General features: G+C 36.5%; 1 protein-coding gene across 9 annotated transcripts in view; it reads right to left on the bottom strand.

The window, feature by feature from the left end:
- Mef2a (myocyte enhancer factor 2A) overlaps positions 1-23,433 on the bottom strand; it is an 84,987-nt gene that overhangs the window by 52,137 nt on the left and 9,417 nt on the right. For 7 of the 9 annotated variants that reach the window (XM_070043158.1, XM_070043155.1, XM_070043150.1 and 4 more), the window contains exons 2-3: positions 12,382-12,466; positions 2,406-2,596 (exon numbers count right to left, since the gene is read on the bottom strand). In XM_070043158.1, the coding sequence (XP_069899259.1) occupies positions 2,406-2,459 (54 nt within the window). In that variant the 5' untranslated portion in view covers positions 2,460-2,596; positions 12,382-12,466. Of the gene's footprint in view, positions 1-1,136; positions 1,337-2,405; positions 2,597-12,381; positions 12,467-23,433 lie in introns of all 9 variants that reach the window. The other 2 variants (XM_070043157.1, XM_070043153.1) reach the window with 2 other exon arrangements.

The following is a 23,433-nucleotide window of genomic DNA, read 5'->3' on the forward strand; positions in this document are numbered from 1 at the left end:
TCCTTGAATGTGGCTTAATGGTAGACTGCTTGCCTAGCATGCATGACACCCTAGGTTTGATTCCTCAGTACCACATCAACAGAAAAAGCCAGAAGTTGTGCTGTGGCTCAAGTAATATAGAGTGCTAGACTTGAGCAAAAGAAGCTCAGGGACAGTGCCAGGCCCTGACCTGAGTCCAAGCCCCAGGACAGAAAGAAAGAGAGAAAGAAACAGAAAGCAAGCAAGCAAGCAAGCAAAAAAGAAAAAGAAAGAAAGAAAGAAAGAAAGAAAGAAAGAAAGAAAGAAAGAAAGAAAGAAAGAAAGAAAGAAAGAAAGAAAGAAAGAAAGAAAGAAGAAAGAAAGAAAGAGAAGGGGATCGTGGGAGGGAGGGAGGGAAGAAAGGAACAGAGAAATAAAAAGAGAGAAAGAAAGCAAAAAAGCAGAAGTGGAGCTGTGGCTACAAGTGGTAGAGTGCTGGTCTTCTGCAATGGAGCTCACAGTGCCCAGGCCCTGACTTCAAGCCCCACAACTGGCCAAAAAAGAGAGGGGGGGGGGAATTTTACTCAGAATCTATAAATTTAAAAAACAGTAAATTTAAGGTATCATTTTGGTTTATGAAAAATTGTGTCTAGGGGCTGGGAAGGTGGCTCAGTGGTAGAGCGCTTGCCTTGCATGCCTGAGGCCCTGGGTTCGATTCCTCAGCACCACATAAGCAAAAAAAAAAAAAAAGAAAAAAAGAAAAATTGTGTCTATGCCCTCAAAAGTCAATTGCATCACTGTGTTTTTCTTATCTTTTCTTGGTTCTTTGTTGAAATGATCTGAGAGAAAGATTCAGATAGCCCTTGTCCTGTTTGGCAGCATTAGTTAAAAAGATGACTTAGCAGATAAATCCATTAAAGAAACAGGCTAACCGCAGTTGCTCCAAGCAGAGGCAGGTTCCATCTTTTTAACAAAACTTAAAAGCTTAACAGCAAAGTTACCTACGAATTCCTAGCTCCTGTTTTCTTCTAGGCATGTAGATTCTATTCCACAGGTAGGTCCAGTCTAGCTAGACCCATGGAAATATGATTATCTGTAATATGAGAGCTCAGGAATTTTACGACTGCTGCTACTTTCCCACTCGTGTTATTCTCAAATGAACACTATTTAACACTTACACAATATACATGCACAGAGAGAGTCCCCTCCTCTACATGTCACAACCTTCAGATTTGTGAAAGGAGATTTACTTGCACCCTTGCTTGGAGAATCATTCCTTTGGGATGATGATGATCATTTTATCAATCTGGCCTGGTTTATCAGCCTTCATAATGCATCTGCATCACACTGTGTGAGCCTTTCTCCTTTGCTAAGGAACCTGCATGAGTGGAAATGGGGCTCTGCTCAGTCGATGGGCTACTGTGCTTGCTCCCACTAGCTGTTCCACTGAGTTCTGTCCCTGATTCTACCTACATTCAGTTAAACTACAACCCTGATGGCAGAACACATCTTCAGGGTTGTTGTGTTCCAGTAAATTCAGAAACTGCACTTCAAAACTTCCCCAGTGTTCTCACAGATAACATCTCTCCTTCTTGTACATGCTTTAAATAGTAGTTTATTTCTGATATTCTACAAAATTATTTTTTCTTCTTTTTTGTAAACCAAGGAATTAGCAAACTTTATTTTAAAAGGCCAGAGAGCAAAGATCTTAAGCCTATAAGCCATATATGTAGTCTTGGTGGCAACAACTCAATTTTGTTATAATGAAAAAGTAGTCACAGAAAATAAGGAAATGGATGCATTTATCTGTGTTTTAAATAAAGCTTCATTTCAAAAAACAGGCAGCTAGCCTATGGGCCACAGTTTGATCCAAACACACCTTTGGTCTCTTCATACATCACTGTCATCATCATCATCATAATTATTCTGAATTGATAAGGATTTACTGATACTGGTACTGCAAATCTATCAATTAAAGCTGTTATTATACATAAATGTTTTAGAGATGTGTGACACTGAATTTAAAAATCAGCAACAAACTATTGTCATTACTTCTAAGTTAACCAGAAAGTGTAGACAAGAACACATTCACTGATAATTTCAGTGAGACTTTACCTAATAATGAACAGAGATATTTGAAAATAATAATCAATATAAGACTAACACTCATACAAATAATGCATCAAATGCTGAATATCGTATGAAAAATCTATGCCATTGATAATAGCAGGACTATAGTGATTTGACTTTTTGCATATCTAAGTCATCTATATAATTTCTGTAATAAAAAATATCTTTAATGCACAGAATGGTCAGACATAATCTTATGATTATAAAACTAAAAAATAGTTAAGACTCAAAATTAAAGTTAAGAAAATATCAACCATTCTATCCTAGGTTTAAAAATAAAGTCTGTGTCAAGTAAGTAAATTAAAATTTTCATTTACCTGCCGGTTCCTTTCATCCATTATGCGTGTGATTTGTATTTTCTTCCGCCCCATTTTCAGTCACCTTTCTTTCCTTATATGCCAAATATTTAATTCAAAATTAATTTTCTTCAATACCCTAATGCATCGTACACAGCTTCTATTATTTCAGTTTCTAGTCCAAGGGCTACAGCTGAAATCTTCTCTAAGATCTAAAAGAAAACACAGATTAGAAGATTTCAGTTCTATAAGTTTAAGAATCATAAAAATGTCATACAAATTTCAAATCTACTTTTAGGGCATAAAAGTAGACAGCATTACTAACTGAGATTTCTGAGTAGATACCATTAGTAAATAAGTTGAAATATTACTCATTTTCCACCTAAAATATCTTTTGAATCTCTTTGGGCTCCTAGCTCTGGCTAAAGTAACTCACTTGCAATGTTGAGGTTTTTCTTCAATAAAATAGTAACTGCAACAACAGCAACATTACCCAGATTCTTCTATGTGCCAGGCACTTTTTTTAAGTATGTACAAATCCTAACTCATTCAATCTTAACTAGAATCTATCAAGTTAGATAAAATTATCTCCATTTTATGAACAGGAATATTAAGACACAGAAAAGTTAAGAAATGTGCAAAGGCACAGGATAAGGAAGGACAGAGTTCTGCAAGTCTGACCCAGAACTTCTCCTAAACATCATGATGTATCTTTATAAGCTTTGATGGTCTTCTTGACAAAGGTAAAGCTGCCTTTACAAATTCTGGTACAACTCCAGTCAAATTATTATCTATCAATTTACAAAGACGCTGGTAGAACTTTCACATAATATGCCTTTAAATGAAATACAGCTTCTTTGGTTATTTAATAAACATTTCCTTGTCAGTCAACACTCAGTTCAAATATCATTTCCCTGATGAAACCAACCTCCTCTTGGTAGAATAAACTGTAACATCTTTGAGAAGAGAAAGATGGAAGAGAAAGAAAATGAGAATATGAGAACAAGTAAATTTTACATTTTTCTATCTTTCAAGAATGTTTTATTCAATTTATCTTTAAAGAAGAATGACAATAATATGGACAATAATATGCTCTGAAAGATGGTTATATTGCTTTAAAAATCTGCGACTAAAACCTACATAATAAAAAATAACTAATGAAGGAATGAGAAGTAAACACTTAAAAAAGTAATAAATCTACGGGCAATATTTTTGAAGTATTTTAATCTATAAGACTTAAGTCATATTGTGCAAATCTGATTAAGTCTGAACAGGATCCCCATGTTTTATCACTACCAAATGATCATCAGTGCATCCTTTCTTACCTATCTTCCCTCATTTACTGTATTTTTTGCATTCATACAAGTGATCACTTATTGACAATTTAAAACCTATTAACTGATCACCTACTTTTTTTTTTTTTTTTTTTTTTTTGGTCATGGGGCTTGAACTCTAGGCCTGGAAGACCACCTACTTACAGTAAATTTACTTCCAAACACTGAATGAGGCATAAGGAAAAATAGTATGTGGGGGACATGGTTATTATTCATAGAGTTCAGATTCTATAGAGAGAAAAAAAAACCATCAAATGATTGTATAAAGGAGTTTGAACAATTCAAAAGTTAAAAAGTTCATTTATCTGACCTAAATTCAGAATGTTGTGACTCCTATTCAAAACTTGAGTATGAAGATCTACATGCCAACCAGAGAGACTAGCATGCCCTGATGATCCAGGACAAAAGCCTGTAAGAAACATCAGAGGAACTGAAAGATGGGGACCCAAACAAAGAAACTGCTGTGTTGGAGATCACTTCTCCTTTCCTTATCAGAAAGGCATTATAAATGGAAGAGCCTGACCTACTTCAAACCATGTTCTCTAACACATTACACTCTGCCATTATAAAAATGTGTACTGTAGAATGTAAGATAATTATTCATAAATTTCAAGTATTCAAGATCTGCTACTGCTTGTAAGATATACACATTGTACTATCTATCTTCCATTTTTTGCTTATGAATTCCAAAACTATAGAGTGAGGAACTGAGAAAGTAGACTGAGTTTCTGAGAGATCTCCAAGTAGGGAAACAAACATTAGTTACAAGGGTCTGCCCAAGAGTACTGGCCCTAGTAAAACATACCAGCCATCTGGAGAGGCTCCAAAGAACTGTATCCCAGGCACAGAGATAAACCAGAAATAGACTAACACACATGGATGGAAGGAAGAATCACTACGAATCATCTCAAGCCCAGATCAAATTAGAGGTAATCTAGACTAGTAAGGGTTATTAGTACAGCTACATACCAGTAGCAAAGGTAACATTAACCAGAATTGAAATTATAATTTTACCTATTTTCATATAAAATACCTAGAAATAAAAAATAAGCAACAAGATATAAGCAAAAATTCCCAAGATTTAAAAATGGCATTAAAAACAGACTTACAACTGGGACAAATAGAAAAGGTCAAAAGCTATATACATATGACCAGATAAGATGAAGTTAAGTGAAATGAATCCCAAGATAGGGACACAAGTGTTTTTTTTTTCCTTCCTTGCTATTGTTTCTAACATATTTATAAGGTACTATGTGATTATTTTGTTGCTTTATATGTTCCTCCCCCATGGTATAACCCGTTTTCATTGTATTTGATGTCGGTATAATTTGGGGATGGGAAGGGAAAAAAACAAAATGTTTAAATAGGAATATAGGTTGACCCATTGTATTAATGAGATGTACAAGACACTATATTGAAAAACGAACTTTACAATTTAGGCTGAGGAGGGGGAGTGTAGTTGTGGAGGTGGGAGGGAAGGGATGGTAGAGGAAAAACAAAAGAGGAGGCAACAATGCTTGATAAGAATTGTACTCATTACCTTGCTCATGTAACTATAACCCCTCTGGTATGGTATTTTCACACACAAAAAAAACGTATTTAAAAAAACAGACTTACAAAAGATCCATTAAGGATTGAAATTTTAGTTAAAACTGTTCAAGAAATTTAAAAAAATCTTCATAGACAATAATAGAAAAAAAGTATGAATCTGAAAAATTAACTTATGGACTAGTTTATTAACAGGTTAGGCATCAGAGGGGAAAAAGCAACAACCAATCAATCACTCCAGAACACAGAAAAGAAGAAAGCACACTGTTCAACACAAAGATATGAGACTGACAAATACAGAAGAGTATTTAAAAATATGGAAAATGGGCTGGGAAGGTGGCTCAGTGGTAGAGTGCTTGCCTCACACGCATGAGGCCACACATTTGATTCCTCAGCATCACATAAACAGAAAAAAACGGAAGTGGTGCTGTGGCTCAAGTGACAGAGTACTAGCCTTGAGCTGAAGAGCTGAGGGACAGCGCCCAGAAATTCAAGATCCATGACCAAAAGAAAAAAAAATATATATATATATATGGAATATGGAGAAAGGAGCCAAAAATATGTGAATGGAGTCCCAGAAAGGGAAGAGTAAAATATGGTAGAGAAGTAAAATAAATATAATAAACACACTTAGCCTCATCAAAGAAGGATGCTGATCTCCCATAGAAAGATGGTCAGAGGGGCTGGGAAGATGGCTCAGTGATAGAGTGCTTGCCTTGCATGCATGAGGCCCTGGGTTCGATTCCTCAGCACCACATAAGCAGAAAAAGCTGGAAGTGGGGCTGAGGCTCAGGTGGTAGAGTGCTGGTCTACAGCTGAAGATAGTGGGGATAGCGCCCAGGCCCAAAGTTCAGGCCCCACAACCAACAGAAAGGAAGGAAGGAAGGAAGGAAGGAAGGGAGGAAGGGAGGAAGGGAGGAAGGGAGGAAGGGAGGAAGGGAAAGAAAGGAAAGAAAGGAAAGAAAGAAAGTCAGAGCGGGTTGCTTGACCTTAAGACACAGAGTAAGATTTACAGCTAGCTGACTGTTTCATGTAAATAATAAAGGGAGAAGCCAGAGGAATGCTATCTTCAAAGTGCTAGAGGTGGGGAAAGAATGCCAAACAAGAATTCTTTATCTGAGAAACAATATCCTTCACTGTGAGGAGAAGGGAAACAGAACTGTCAACACTGAAGAGACTTCTTCAAGTGGAAAGAAGATAACAGAACAATCAACAGGGTAAATAAATAACTGATGAATGAATATTAACAAAATATCAACAACAATATTTTGTAGGTTTTAATATTATAAACAGAAAAAGCCAGAAGTGGCACCATGGCTCAAGTGGTAGAGTGGTAGCCTTGAGCTGAAGAGCTTTAGGGACAGAGCCCAGGCCGAGTTTAGGCCCCATGACCGACAAAAAAAGAAAAAGAAAAAAGGCAGAACACTATTTAAAGACAAAACCCAATTGTAAGATGATTATAAGACTACATCTTAAAAGAGAGGACAAAAATGAACAGAAATTCAATTCAGGGACTGGGAAGGTGGCTCAGTGATAAGAGTGCTTGCCTTGCATGCATGAGGTCCTGGGTTCAATTCCTCAACACCACATAAGCAGAAAAAGCCAGAAGTGGTGCTGTGGCTCAAGTGGTAGAGCATTTGCCTTGAGCTGAAGAGCTGAGGGACAGTGCCAAGGCCCAGAGTTCAAGCCCCATGACCGACAAGAAAAGAAAGAAAGAAAGAAAGAAAGAAAGAAAGAAAGAAAGAAAGAAAGAAAGAAAGAAAGAAAGAAAGAAAGAAAGAAAGAAAGAAAAAGAAAGAAAGAAAGAAAGAAAGAAAGGAAGGAAGGAAGGAAGGAAGGAAGGAAGGAAGGAAGGAAGGAAGTCAGTCAGTCACCAGGAAGAATGTAACAATTCTAAACTTGAGAGTACCTAATAACACAGTCACATTCCTAACAAAAATCAGATATTCTGTGCAAAAACTGTAACAAAAGGTTTATTTGCTATTTAAGTAGGGAAAATTATATCCTTACACATTAACACATAATCCCCAATCATTTCTCTTTTAAAATTTAACTGCAAGACAGAAAATGCCCACTTATAGTAGTTAATTATCATGGGTAAGATGTAAAATGCCTACTACATGACCTTATGGCAGGTAGCTTTTTTTCTCTGCTCTACAATTTCTCAACACTTTTGTATACTCTATAAATCAAAACAAAAGTAAGGGCTGAACATGAAAGACAATTAGAAAGGTGTTCAGGACAAATACATGGCAATGAGGCAATGTTTTTAATGTATTAACACATCTTGCTAATTGCAACAACATCAAAGATGCATGCTCTTTTTTTCCGACACTAAGTACACTTCTAACCAATATTTACACGTGACTCCAATATTCCACCAATTGTAGAATACTGGAATGGGATGTGTGAAATTTCCCATACACAAGTCTGTTTAAAGATTGTACTGAATTTTGAAGATATAAAATTATACTCTTCCTAAAGTCCAGCTAAGAAACGTAAGTATAACAATACATATAAAGCACAATCCCCGTAGCACGCATACTTATAGCCAGCTGATTTAATAGAACCAGATCAGAATGAATAAGCAGAATGAAATAAAAAGAAAAGGATTTAACAAGGTTAAAATGTAACATAGAATACTACACCAAACAACTAAAAAAATACTTTCTTCATAACTACATACAAAACAGACATGTTCTCTGATCTCAATCTAGACATAATAAAAACGCTACCTATGTGTAAGCATGAAGCAATAACTGTAAATGATCCACACTGTAAAGCAGTCACAGTGAAAATGAGAAAATATTTCAAATAGAAGGCTGTTAAAATATTCTGTATCAAAATTATGAGATACAATTGAAGTCATATTTACTAGAGATAAACATTTCACTTTAAAATAGGTATATATAGGGGAGGAAAGGCCAAAATTCAATTTCTAAATAACAATCTTAAAAAAGAATAGAATCTCAAGCAGTAGAAATGAAGAAATAAAGGTTAAAGTAAAAAAATAAATAAAACATACAATAAAGATCAACAGTTCCTTGGAAGAACTGCATAATAAAATTAATGTCACTGGCAAAAGTAATGGTGAAAAAAAGAAAAACAGTCTCAAACACACGTGGTTACCAAAGGTCTTCTTACATAAAGGAACATGGATATTTTAATTAGGCCTGAAAACATAACTGTCACATAAATACTAATACAAATAACCCACAAAAATCTGCTAATAAATTACTTGTAACAGGCTAAATTATTAGACATCATCCCTATTACCTCTTATGTTTCCAGTTTACATACTCTAATAATCTAAATGCAACAATCCTGATTCTACACTGTCCTGGAAATAACATGTCTACCACCTTCCCACTGTCCCTGGCCCACATTTTGTTCCTTACTTGGCTCCTATTCTACTTCAATTTTCACAAGCTCTCATGTCTCTTGGTCTCTATCCTTTTGCCCCTCTCCCTCCATCCCATGTCTCCATATGATGACAAAATTCTATTCTGGAGAGGATCTGCTCCCTGCAATATAGGTAAAAATGGCTACAGGGGAAAAAAATGTTTTTCTGTTCACAAATGTCAATGGACTCAGGCCTCAAACACCCCCTTTGTTTTTTCCCAACAGTCTTCCATGTCCTAATTTCCAGATTAATTATTTTTATCTCTCGTGTTCATGCTCAGCTGAGAGTTTTGCTATCTACTCTCCAGTCAAAGTACAAGCCATCAGAATTTAGGACCTCAAATTCTTGCCATCACAACTAGCTACTCATCAGTGATTTCTCATATACTCTGCTCTTCTTTCTGTTTTAGATCTTGGCTCTAACAATTCTTTCCTATGATATAAAACATTTCTTCTATACTGGATCATTCCTATCAGCAAAGTACATAAACGAGTAAAGCATGTGAAACAAAACTTGAAAAAAAAAATTTCCAGACTGAGAGAAACTTAAAATATACTGAATAAGACATCACATTTGCAGAATTTCAGAAGATTCAATTTTATAAAAGTACTCTTTCCAAAATAATCTAGAGATTTAATATAATGCCAACAAAATGTCAACACGTTTTCTTTACTGTTGTGGTGGTACTGGAGTTTGAACTCAGGGGTTTGTGCTTGCTAAGCAGGTGCTTCTACTGCTTCAGCCAGTATGTCCAGGTGTTTTTATTCTGGTTACTTTTAAGATAGGGGTTCACATTTCCTGAACCATGATCCTCCTATTTCCATTAGAATGTCAGATGTACACTACCATGTCCACTGAGATGGAGTTTTGTTAAGATTTTGCCAAGGGTAGTCTGAAACAGTGATCCTCCCAATTTCAGCCTCCCATACAGCTGGGATGACAGGAGTGTGACACTGTGCCTGGCAACTGGATAAGATGGGATCTGGAAAACTACAGAAACAGAAGTGGAAAGAATATAGAACAGGCTAAATCTTGAAATCAAATAAGAGTTGGAGAATTTATACTATTTGATTTTAAGACTTACTATAAATCTATAATCAAGAGAACGCAACATTATTGTATGGCTAGACATATAGATCAACAGAGCAGAATTAACCGACACATAACAACTAATTTTCAACAAAGATGTCTAAGTAATTCAACAGAGGAAAGGCTTTTCAAAAAAGTTGCTAAAGCCAGCACTGATGGCACATGCCTGGAACACTCCGCTACTAAGGAGACTCCAGGGATCTCAATTTGAAGCTAGCCTTGGCAGAAAGCTCCATGAAACTCCATCTCCAAAATAACCAGCAAAAAGCTGGGCTGCAGAGGTAGTTCAAGTGGTAGAGAGCCAGCTGAGCAAGGAAGAAGAGCAAGTAAAACCTTGAGATCAAAACCAGGATGTACTGCCCACCCTCATCCCAAAAAAGCTACTGGAACAAACCAATACACATATTCAAAGAAATCAACCTCAACCTTCACTTCATACTACATTTAAAACATAAATAAAAACTGAATTACAAGCTCAGGGTTCAATCCCTAGTATAAAAAAAAAGGACAGACAAAACAAAACAAACAAAAAAAGAATTACAAGCCTAAATACAGTCCAAGGCATGAGTAAAAAAGCAAATGCTAAGAAACAATTTTGCCCAATCCCTGTGACAAATTCCAAATTTCTACTCTTAAACTAGGGCAGAACTATAGGGAAATTCCTATCTGACATACTATGGTCTACTATGAATCTCTTTAAAAGAGCATCTTCCTTTAAGAAATACTTGAGTAACTCCCACGTGAGTCACTATTAATGCAAATACAATCAACAGAGCCACAGAAAACCTGCCATGAATAAGACATACTACACTGGGAGGGCCCAGTGGAGGAGGCAGCACCTAAAAAGTGATGGACAGCATTGTTACACAACCACTGAAGCTGTGACCCAGCTGTCAAGGATTCACAGAAAGTTCAGAGGTCTATGATTTAAACAAGGGAGTAGCTGAGATTCACACAGTGTTTTTGCTCAAGTCATTCCGTTTTGAGCAGTCAATGAATAAAATACATGAGAAATGGAATCGAGAAAAATTTAAAAATTCAAACATTTACAGAGGACTTTATACCCAGATTTGTATTTCAAAATGAGATTTAAAATTTGTTATCCCCACTTGATTTGTACATATAGAAGTTCTGGGCTGAAGGTCACTTTGGGTCAGCTGGGAAAACAAGCCCTTTTCTCCTTATTCCTAAAGGATATATTATATTTTATGTGATAAAGGATATCATAAATCAATCAACTTATAAAAAGAAATATATAGTCATATGAAACTGACAACATACTATGATATTTTAAAAAAAAACACTAGTTCATAAAATGTTTTCTATTATTTCTAAAATATTTTTCTATTACTCAGTAAAAAACTTAAGATGGTGTGCTTTTTAAGTTGCTAGGCTATCCCTGAACTTGTGATTCTCCTGCCTCAGCTTCCCTAAATGCTGAATTACTATGCCCAACATCCAAAGTATTCTTTTTTGTTTTGTTCTATGAGATAGAGTCTTGCTGTACAGCCAAGGCTGCCTCAAATTCACAATCCTCGGGCTTTGTTTAGCTTCCTGAGTGCTGAGTATACCACCATGCTCAACTAAGCAAAATGAAAAACAGAAACTTTTAACATACCTTCCCCAAGGTTGTTGTTTTTTGTTTTGTTTTGTTTTCAGTTGTGGGGCTTGAACTTGGCCTGGGTGCTGTCCCTGAGCTCTTTTGCTCAAGGATAGCACTCTACCACTTTGAGCCATAGCTCTACTTCCCCAAGTTTTTATTAATAACATAATCAGCAAGAAGTTCAATAATACTTATTATTTTAAATGTTAAATTTTTCATAACCACTGAACATTACTCCTATGAACATGTTTTAAAATTACTTACTTTCTTTTCTATATTAATTTGTCTTTTCTATTTTAAGTAGAAAGTAGTCAGATGAAGTTACATTCATTAAAACTTTTGAAGAAGATAATCTTACTGACATGTTATGAGCATAAACCTAAGCCAACATAAAATTTTCAATCAAAATAACCTTCACTGGTACTTTATAAATATCAATCTATGAAGCGATCAATTTTTTTTTTCTTTTCTTAGCTGTACTAGAATTTAAACTCAAGGCCTCATGCTTGCTATATTGGTGAGCAGTGAGCTACACTTCCAGCCCAAAGGCACAAAAGTAAAAATAAAATAAGAAGTCCATATTTTAAGATTCCCTAAAATTTGCTTATTTTTTCCTCCAGTCTCTCCTACCTCTTCTGATATTTTCCTACTTAACTGTTCATTTAAAAATCTTTCTAGGATAATATAATTCATGTCCCCAATCCTTTGTCCTTTACGCTGTGACAGTAAATAGAAAGGAACTTTTAAAAATAAAAACTTATATATTGATGGTTATACTGAATGAGAAACTAAGCATTAGGAAGTGTAAAAGTTCAAATAGTGTTATCTCTGCAGTATTAGACAAAGTGCACCACTATTATACATTTCAAATAGTTTATTAACTTAATTGATCTGCAGTAAACCCTAAGATAAAATTCTAAGATTTCTATGATCCACAATCACAAAAACAGCTTGATTTTGAGACAGCATTTCCATTGTGTTTTATTTACTCCATAACATAGAAAAAGGAAAATGTCTTACTAGAAATAAAGTATCAGCAAAAGTGCTCTGAGAGGCGATCCCTGAAGAAGCAGGCTTTGTTGTTCCTTTTTCAAAAATGCAATTCCTTAAGAAGGAAAAAAATTGAGATGGGTTATTGTTCCTGATTCTAAAGGAGAATTAAAAATACATGCTATTATTACAAAATTCTTGCACTCAACATCATTCTTGGCAGACAGCACCACAAATACTTGCCGAGACAGAAAATTAAGCTGGTAGTCATTTGTTTTATTTAGCTGATAAAATTAAATGTCTCTAATGTCACTAAGCCACTTTTTTTAATGAAGTATTACTCAAATGTTTAGTAATAATATGTGTACTGCAAGATTGAAAAACTGGACTCATGGGCCCTATTTTCCTATCCTCTGCCTCCTATATGCTTGTACTTATCTATACTGTATACATGGCTTATTAAGCGTGTGATAAAAATTTTCAACCAGTTGAAAATGTTTATTGCATTATGTTTTTATTCAGAAAGGTCAATGATTTGTACCACCATAAAATATGTCTGCATGCCAAAACAATATTAATACTTATGCATTCCACTATCTTTAAAAGAGAATAATGAACACAGAACGAAAAAAATAAACAAAAAAAAACCCCTATTCACTGCCAACAATTCAGGCTCAATAAAGCTGCACTGGTTAACACAACCCAAAGAATTAGATGTATAAATTAACAACCCAGTCCCTTTACATTCTTACTTAGAGAGAACAAGGAATTGGGTGGAAAGGAAAAGACAGTAAATGATACTCATGTTTCCTCACCCCAACTGACCAGGATCAATATTCTACTGCTAATATCTATATAATATATAACTACATGATTGAGCAACTCAATCAATCTCTAAGTAAATCTGCTTTATTATATGTAAATGGGCATTAGTTCTCCATAGAAAATTAAGAACTTGCTTCAGCAGTGTTAATTGCTATGACAGTATAATTTTATTTCTATTTGGAAAAGATACCTTCTTTAGGGGCAACACAAACTGCCAAATATTCTTTTTATATTAATGCAGTATTAAAAGCATTAAGACACACACACACACACACACACACACACACACACACACACACACACACACACACACACACACAAGCCCCTTTTTATTTTTGCAAGGGTAGAGGGAAATTGCTGTTAAAAAAAAAAAAGTTCAAATGCAGCTTTTACCATAATTGTGAGCTAGTGGATCACCCCTGCAATCCCAGCTTCTCAAAAAACTGAGGCCTGAAGGATCATAGTTTAAAGCCAGCCCAAGCAGAAAAATATAGCAGACCCCATCTCCAAAATTCCAAAATAAGGAGCAAAAAGACAGGCCAGATGTAGTCTGAAGTGGTGGAATGTCAGCCTAGCAAGTGAGAGGACCTGAGTTCAAACCCTAGTACCACAAAAATAATAAACAAAGTAAAAACCAAGCTTTATAATTATAACTATAAAACACTATAAACTATAGCTAGTTATCATAAAATTTCATGCAACTAAACCTACAAACCTTCTGCTACTCAAGAATAAGACAGGTGTCTCTCTCCCTTGGAGAGCATCCATTGTCTGTCTGCTTTTTGTCTGTTTGTCTGCTTGCGTGCTTGCTTCCTTACTCAATAAAGCTCTGCCAAACTTTCTTACCATTAAAAAAAAAAAGAAGCCAGGCGCCTATAATCCTAGCTAGTCAGGAGGCTGAGATCTGAGGATCACGGTTCAAAGCCAGCCTGGGCAGAAAAGTCCAAGAGACTCTCAAATACCACCCCAACGCCCCCCACCAGAAAACTGGAAGTGGAACTGTGGTAGGGTGGTAGAGTGCTCACCTTGAGCTGAAGAGCTGAAAGACAGTGCCTAGGCCCAGAGTTCAAGCCTCACAACTGACAGAAAAGAAAATTAAAGAAGAAAGGAAAGGATACCCCTCTATCCCTCCAACCTTTCATCTACAATGCTGTTAACTGGACCACAAGCGGTCAAGCTCTGTAACTTCATTTAAATTTTTACTTATGCCTGAAAATGACTTCCCTTTGTTTCTTAGTTCAAAGACACTTTCCTAGGAGGTCATCCTTAAGATAGCTTTACCATAATTAACTTTTTAAAAAATCACTAGTTTTGCAAGCATGAGCCTCCTCTGTATGTTGTATATGCTTTTTAAAATTAAAAGAGAAAACTTTGTTCTATTTGTGGTATTGAGGTTTAAACTTAGAGCTTCACACTTTTAGGCAGGCACTCTACTCTTGACCCACACTTACAGTCCTGTACTTTGTTCATTTTGTTGTTTTTGTTTTTGTGCCTGTTCTGAGATTTGAACTCAGTGCCAGGGTGCTGTCCCTGGGCTTTTTTGCTCAAGGCTAGTACTCTACCACTTGAGCCATAGCTTTATTTTAAGCTTTTGGGGGTTAATTAGAGGTATGGATTTTCCTTCCTGGGCTGGCTTTGAACTTCAATCCTCAGATCTCAGTGTTATGAGTTGCTAGGATTACAGGCATGAACCACTTGTAACTTTGTGCCTTTTGATATCCAGAATAGCCAGTCAGTATCTGGCATACAATTCAATACAATACATTTAGAATCTATTTACCAAGAACCTAATAAATACCAGGCCCTCTTCTAAGTGTTAAGCATAAGCTTCTATCCTTATCCCTGACCTGTGGAGCCAGAGAACCATAACACAAAATGAGTAAGGAATATACAATACATATGGCATATTAATGGAAAGCCCTTAATAAGAAAAAAATACAAAAATCAAGCAGGGAAGGAAATACAGGGAAAAGGAACCAAAAAGTATAGAAAAGGTATTCAGAGAAAGCCAAACACAGCAACAGTTGCAAACAAGGCAGAAATATTTCAGTCTTATGTAGGATAGAGCCACACACTAATTGCTTTACATACATTACTTGATGTACAGTCAGAACTTCCTTACTACCTCATTATTATTCTCATGAGAAAATTGAAGTAATAAAGTAGCAACTTCTCAAAGTCACACAACTAGTAAAGTGGTGAAGCACAGATTCGAATCCAGGAATTATTCTGCTATGCATAACTATAATTGAGTTCTTGAATAAAGAAAACAAGTGAAAAAAAGAATACCTCCAAAAGCAATAGCTCAAGAAGGCCAAAGCTCAATCTCAGAGGACCAATACCTTTCAGCAGCTTCAGATCCACATTACATATCAATACCTAAGAGATGACAGCCACCATGCCAAAGAAACAAAACCTACTATAAACAAAATATTATAAAGACTGATAACTTTTCATTATCCCAAGTATACTTTTAAGTTTCTATATGACTAAAAGTTACAAGAATATCATGCCTGAGGCCCTGGGTTCGATTCCTCAGCACCACATAAGCAAAAAGAAAATAAACCGGAAGTGGCGCTGTGGCTCAAGTGGTAGAGCACTAGCCTTGAGCTGAAGAGCTGAGGGACAGCGCCCAGGCCCAGAGTTCAGGCCCCACGATCGGACCCCCCCCAAAAAAAAAAGAATATCATACCAACCACCTACATAAAGTTATGTGAACTGTGATACACTAAGAAAAGATATATATGTATATTAACATATGTACATATATGTATATGATCTCTGCCCCTAGTTCATTCCTTCCTAGGAATGTCTGAAGCAATCATGGCATCTTTTCTATGCTAACGAGATGAGACTGATTAGAGGACCCTAGAGTTAAGAACTTCTGGATATGTACACATCAGTCACCAGGAAGACCAAGGCACGATTAGAAGAACCATAACAATCTAACACATTCCAATGAGGTTTTCCCTCACAATAACCTCTGAGGTGGGGAGAGGGGCTAGAGGTTGAGTAGATCACTAATGGCCTAAGACATAATCAGCTGTGTCTATGTAATGAAGCCTCTCTAAAAATTCAACAGGACAACATTTGAAGGGCTTCCAGAGAATAGCACATTAGAAGAAAACTCTGTACTCTTCCCCACATCCTGTGCCCTATGCATCTCTTCCAACTGACTGTTCACTGCTTGAGAACCATACTTCAAAAATCCACAATCAGAGGAAGTGGCGCTGTGGCTCAAGCAGTAGAGTGCTAGCCTTGAGCTGAAGAGTGCAGGGACAGCGCCCAGGCCCAGAGTTCAAGTCCCACGACCAACAACAACAAAAAACAAACAAAATACTGGCCAAAAATCCACAATCAGAAATGTTCTGAACACCAACAGGACCTGACATGATGTGTGACTGTCATGTGATAGACAGGACAGCATTTGAAACACGCAAAATACTGGGTAAAATTACTTTCCAGCTATACATAAGGAATGTATGAGACATAAACAAATAGCATTGAAGACTTGGATCCCATTCTCAAGGTTTCTCATTATGTTTATGCAAATCTTCTAAAATTTGGGGGAAATTTTTCTTAATGTTTATAACCAGAAGCCTCCAAAGGGTTTTTAGGAATGAAACTCTGAAGCTCACAAAGTGAAAATGGTATCTAAGAGTTAAATCCAAATGACTAATCTATTTAAAAGAAACAAACAAGAACACCTACACTAGTGGAAAAATAACATTTGTGTGTTCTTTCAGAAGTCATTTGACACTTCTACAGTCCTGATTTAAACCTTAAAAGAAAAGGAACTGGCTTAAGGTTATCTTTATAGCATCCCCTTTGCTTGAATTCTGATATTCCTCCTTCAGAAAGGGAGTTGAGGGAGATTTACAGATACTACCATAAGAATTACATATTATCTACTACCTGTTATATGTACAATATGTCCCTGCATAGTTGTCACTATTTACTTCTCTACTATAAAAGTCCACTGTAGTATATCCTGTGTGTACAAATTTTACTTACTTTATTTAACAGTATGGTGGCATACAACTATAATCCCAGCTCCTCCAGAGGTGGACATTGAGAGAATCACAATCTGTAGCCAGTCTGGGCAAAGGTTAAGACCACTATCCCAATAAACAAGTTTAGTAGAGTGGGATCCTACCTACACAAGAGGACATTGGTAGGAGGATATTAGTCTGAGACTGGTCCAAAAACAAAACCTTATTCAGAAAGTAAAGCAAAAAATAAAAAATTAAAAGGCTTGGGGTGTTGTGCCAGTGGTAGAATGCCTGCCTAGCCAAGCACAAGGCTGAGCCTGAGTTCAATCCTTAGAACCACTAAAAAGTAAGTAAAGAGTTTAAAACAATTGCTCTAGGCAAGGCCAAGTTAGAGATGCCTTAAAAGTCAGTATTTTACAGCTTTATCTAAGTCCAAGTCAGGTAAATAACAACTTCTCAAAATGTAAAAGCCCTGAGTCACTTGTATGACAATAAATTCAAAAAAGAAAATGGGGGGAATTTGAGGTCCCACAAGACAAGAGAAATTGAGAAAACTGAAATTCTCACAACTGTGCTCCAATCATTAAAATAAAAACCACTGAGGTTGAGAAGACTGTTCTATACTCACCAATAAGGGAAATACTAGCATCAGAACACTGTGAAAACAAACAAACAAAAAAAAACCAACCAACAACAAGAACTCAAACATAAAAATGAACAGACAGAAAGTGAGGTCCAGAATTTGACACCTATCAAATGGGGAATGCCTTCTACCCCCAAACAATCACCTCAAAACAGGACAAAGCAATAAGCCAATTATTTCAAACAATTAAACATGCACACAAGCATTATTAAATATTAAAACCAACTTGAATTGGAACTCTAAAAACTAAAAAATAGAAATGGACAAAACAAGCAATTAAAATTGCTGACTGAATTCAGACAAAAAAGTGGGATAAATACAAAAGTATTACTACAGAGGTTATCATAGAGGACTGACTCCTGAGCTACAATAGTCCACATGTTATGAGACACAACCACCATCCACAACTGGTGTTCTGTTTCATCTGATTTCTGGTCTTCTCTCCTATCACTTCACAATGACTCACAAGCCTCAACACTTGGGGGATAACCACATAAATAAGTGCCACAGCGTTTTATCATATGGAGTATATGAAGCAGTACGTCTTAACAGTTTAACATGTTTGAAAGCATGCTACTGTTTTTTAATAAGGCTTACTAGGGTTCTCATTTTTCTCTTTTAAGTTTTACAAACTTTCAAGTGTTGTTTCCATTACCTCACTGATCCTTTGAACCATGTGGTTTTCACAGGAGGAGTTTGTGACTTTGGGGATGGGGAAAACTGAGGTTTGAATTCAGGGGCTTCTCACTTGCTAGGTAGACACTTTAACACTTGAGCCACACCTCCACCAACCCTTTTTGCTCGTTATTTTTGACACAAAGTTTCACTTTTTCTCCATGCCAGCCTGATCTCTGATTCTATTTACACTTCCCACTGAAGCTGTGATGACAGTCACACATCATCAGGCTCAGCTTTTTCTGTAGAGATGAGGCGTCAAGAACGTTTTTACCTGGGTTAGTCTTGGAACATGATTCTCCTGATCTCTGCCTCCCAAGTAGCTAGAATTACAGGTGTGAACCACCAGCACCTGGCTAGCATTGCAATTTTTAGAAGCACATATCCTGTGTTACAGAGCTGAACGTTGGTGTGTGTATATATGTGGGTCAGTATACAGGCAAGTATTTCTAAGCACCATCTGTTCAGTGGACCTAAGGGTAAAAACAATCCTACTGTAGCAATGACCACTCCTAGCATCAGATCTTGTTTTTTTAATTAGAAATTAGAATAGCCTCAAAGCAGCTCCTAAAGATAGGTATCAACTATAAAAGCTAAAACTGACTTTACAGAAAAGAAACCAGCAGACACCACTTTAACTAAGTGAACAGATTAATATTACCAGTAATAAGACATTGACCACATAAAACTTTCCAAGCCAGGTGCCCATGGCTTGAATATCTATAATCCTAGATACTCTGGAGGCTGAGATCTACGGATCTGAGTTCAGGGCCTGAGCACGGTCTTTGAGGCTCAAGGCTACTGCTCTACCACTTGAGTCACAGCTCTACTTGTAGCTTGTTTCATTTTTTGTGGGTTTTTTAAAATAGTTTATTGGAGATAAACACCTCACACTTTCCTGCAGGGGCTGGTTTCAAAAGGCCAATGCTCAGATCTGAGCCTCCTGAGTAGCTAGGATTACAGGTGTGCCACCAGCACCCAGCTTCAATAGACTTTTAAGCAGTATTACATTAATATTACTTTCCTGGTTTTAAAAAGTTGTGTTATGGTTGCATGAAGCTGCAGAGCTTCTGCATGGCAAAGGACATAGCTTGCAAGATCAATAGAAAGCCCACGGATTGGGAGAAGATCTTCATAGCCATACAATGGATAAGGGTCTCATATCTAAACTATACTTGGAACTCAAAAAATTAAATCCCCCAACAACAAATCCTCAAAGAAACAACTGCCCAAAAAATAAGTGGGCTAAAAACTTAGAAACTTCTCTGAAGAGGAAATAAGAATGGCCAATAGACATGAAGAAATGCTCAACCTCTCTAGCCTTTAAAGAAATGCAAATCAAAACAACATTGAGATTCTACCTCACCCCAGTTAGGATGGCTATAATCAAGAACTCTAATAACAACAGATTCTGGAGGGGATGTGGTCAGAAGGGAACTGCATTGTTGATGGCAGTGTAAACTTGTTCAACCACTTTGGAAAGCAGTATGGAGGTCCTCAAAAGACTCCACATAGCACTCTCCTATGACCCAGCAATCCCACTTTGGGGCATTTACCCAAATGATCACAAACAAGACCATACTAAAGCTACCAGCACAACTATGTTTAATGCAGCATTATTTACCATAGCTAAGATATGGAACCAAACCGGATGCCCCTCAGTAGATGAATGGATCAAGAAAATGTGATATGTAGAGAATGACATTGCCCCACTTGTTAGGAAATGGAAAGACTTGGAAAAAATTATATTAAGTGAAGTAAGCCAGGTCCAAAGAAACATAGGTCCCATGGTTTCCCTTATTTGCAATAACTAGTATATGTCTGGGACAAGCAGAAAAGGTCAAAAGCTATGTGCATATGACCAGATAAGATGATGTTAAGTGAAATGAACCCCAAGATAAGGACACAAGTGGTTTTTTCTTCCTTGCTATTGTTTCTAATGTATTTATAATGTACCATGTGATCTAGTATAACCCATTTTCACTGTATTTGATGTTGGTGCCATGCATCTTGTATATACACTTCTCTAATTTGGGGAGGGGAAGGGAAAAACAAAATGTTTAAATAGGGATACAGGATGATCCATTGTAACAGAGATGAACAGACACTATGTTGAAAAATGAACTTTACAATTTAGGTGGGGGGGGTAGTTGTGAAGGTGGGAGGAAAGGGATGGTAGGAGAAAAACAAAGGAGGAAGTAACAATGCTTGATAGGAAATGTACTCATTACCTTGCTCATGTGCTCATGTAACTGTAACCCCTCTGTACAGTATTTTTACAATAAAAAAGTTGTGTTATGGTTATGGAAGATGTCTAACATTAGAGGAAGCTAGATGAAGAGCCAGTCATAAGCATTCTATTTTGCAACTTTTTTCCATGTCTAACACTAATAGTAAAAATTTTAATTTTTTTTTACTGAGACTATTTTTTAAAGGAATACTCATAGTAGTAGTCTAGTTTATATAAAAACTAATAATGACAATTCCTATGGCAATTCAAAATGATTCAAGGACACAGGATCCCATCATTTTGGTCCAATGTTAATATTCAATTACTGAAGTGAGCAGATAAGCATTTACACATGAACTGTTTGTAGAGACATAAATTAGTACTGCAGAGTTCAAAACACTACTGTTCACTGATCACTTAAAAATGAATGAATGAACAAGGTGAAAAGGTCTATTGTATTTGTCCTATAAAGTAATCATTACACTACTATTCGCTATCATCTTGTCTGCCCAGTGTGTTTCATAATTTTAGGCACTGTTAAAAGAGTATTTTTATTATTTTAGGCAGTTCAGTCACTATTGAGGAGCATTTTTTTATATGTGGGCAATGAAATATCTCCTGATTAGGAAAAATGTTTTTATGTGGGCTTTTAGGACAGTATTATTGAAAATATAACAGCTAAGATTTTCATTTTTATGTTCCAAGACCAAACAATGAATACCTTGAGGCTATCTGAAACAGGGCAAACTTGTCTGTGCAATTTTCTCTCAGATAAATCCTCTCACTTCCCTGACCATTTGCAACCTTCACCTTTACTTATTTTCAAACACCTATGCCATGGCCAAATTCTAGGCTAGGTCACTGCCAGAATCTGTTGTCCTTCATCTACTAGTAAAGTCAGATTTTCCATTCTCTGATGACATCTTTCCAAAGCACTCTCACAGACTCCTTACTGACCTGCCAGATCTGCTCCCTCATGCTTCTTCACTCCCTGAGCAGCCCATTCCTTCCCCCATTGCTGAAGCTATCAACTTACTCTGCCCTCTAACCATATTTCTCTCTCACCTTCAACATATAGTCCATCACTGAGCCTTGTAATTCTACCTACTACACAGCTCAAATCCATCTTTTTCTTCCATTGCCCCAAGCCACCTTATGATTTTCAAATACTTTTAACACCTTCTTAACCATCTTAACTCCCTCCAGGTAATTCTCCACAATGCAACTGGATTATCTTTTCTTTCTTTTCCTTCTCTTTCTCCCCTTCTCCTTTTTTTTTTTTTTTTAAGATAGAATCCAGCTATATCCCAGGCCAGCCAGCATTATCTTTTCAAATAATTTCCTCTTGGGTTTATGATAAATCCCCTCACACAGTTTGAGAGCTCTTCATAATCTAGCCCTCTTTCGGCCTCATCTTTCTCTGCTCTTTGGTGCCTGCCCACTTTCGTACTTCCTCTGCACAAATTTAAATCCAACTCACTCTCCAGGCTTCACTGAGCACTGAGCAAGATACTCCTGGTCTCCCTGACACTGAGTTAATTGTTCCTTATACAGTGCCCTCTGCACTGTACACAGTAAGTGTATTCTGCACTGTATACATTAAGCACACATTAAAATCAAGCCACTAAATCAAAGTGAGTTACAAACACATATGGCTAATACTCCCCATCTAAGCATGAAAAGCTAAGCCTTGCTCACAGGTAGGTAGGTATTCTACAGCATCTAGTTCAGTGTACCAAATAAATAAGGTTGTGAAGACTAAAGTGAAAATAGCAAAATAACATAATGGTTACAAAGAATTTGAACCCAATGAATGCTTCCTGATCAAGATAAGATACTCTTCTTACTGTTCATTGTGGCATTTAATTTTGCTTTCAAGAAAAAATGTAATGTTGCTGGTGATGGACATGCCTGTAATGGCACCTACTTAAGAGGTTAAGGTAGAAAGATCATGGCCTGAAGCCTTCTATTTAAACAAATGAAATTACAGCCCCAAATGGCTGGAGGCCTGGTTCAAGCAGCAAAGTACTGGTCTAGTACTTGACTCTGATTTCATACCCTAGCACAATAAAAAAACAAACTAACCACAAAAGACATGTAATTAGCTATAGAGCATGTAACACAAACTTTGAAAAAAGAGTTTAAGATTTCACTTTACAATTAGATTGACATTCAGAAAGGTTATTACATTCTGAAGAATAAAACACTAGCCCCTTGTTTTGCCCCAGCTCCCTCTCAGCCTTTCCCTTCCCCCGGTTCTCTTCCCTTGCAACCCCTGCACACCTCTAGCTTGTGCAGGCTGGCTGGCAGTATACTCCTCCCCAGTAAATTCTTTTCTGTCTGGGGGGGAAGGGGAGGAGGAAGCACTAAAACAGCCACACGACGCATTTTGATGCTCTGTAATAGATACTTTTTTTATATATATATTTTATTTTACTTTTAATCTCAGGAATTAGACTAAATTTTAAAAAGTGTGTTGAAAATGTTGAAAAATGTTGAAAAGTGTGAAGGTTTTCATGTCATCTAAGACAGAAAAGTTATTCAAATCAGGAATTACCAATTCACTGAAAAGAAAGTGCTCCACAAAATTAACTGAAATGTTTTAACAAACAGATGAATATTTAATTCTGCTATTAAAGTAATAAAGATAAAAGAGTCAATATTATAATAATATGTCAAAAACAACATATGACTATCAACTATCAACAATGGTACAA

The sequence above is a fragment of the Dipodomys merriami genome, unplaced genomic scaffold, assembly GCF_024711535.1.
Source record: "Dipodomys merriami isolate MVZ:Mamm:240054 unplaced genomic scaffold, mDipMer1.0.p SCAF_33, whole genome shotgun sequence".
Lineage (NCBI taxonomy): Eukaryota > Metazoa > Chordata > Mammalia > Rodentia > Heteromyidae > Dipodomys > Dipodomys merriami.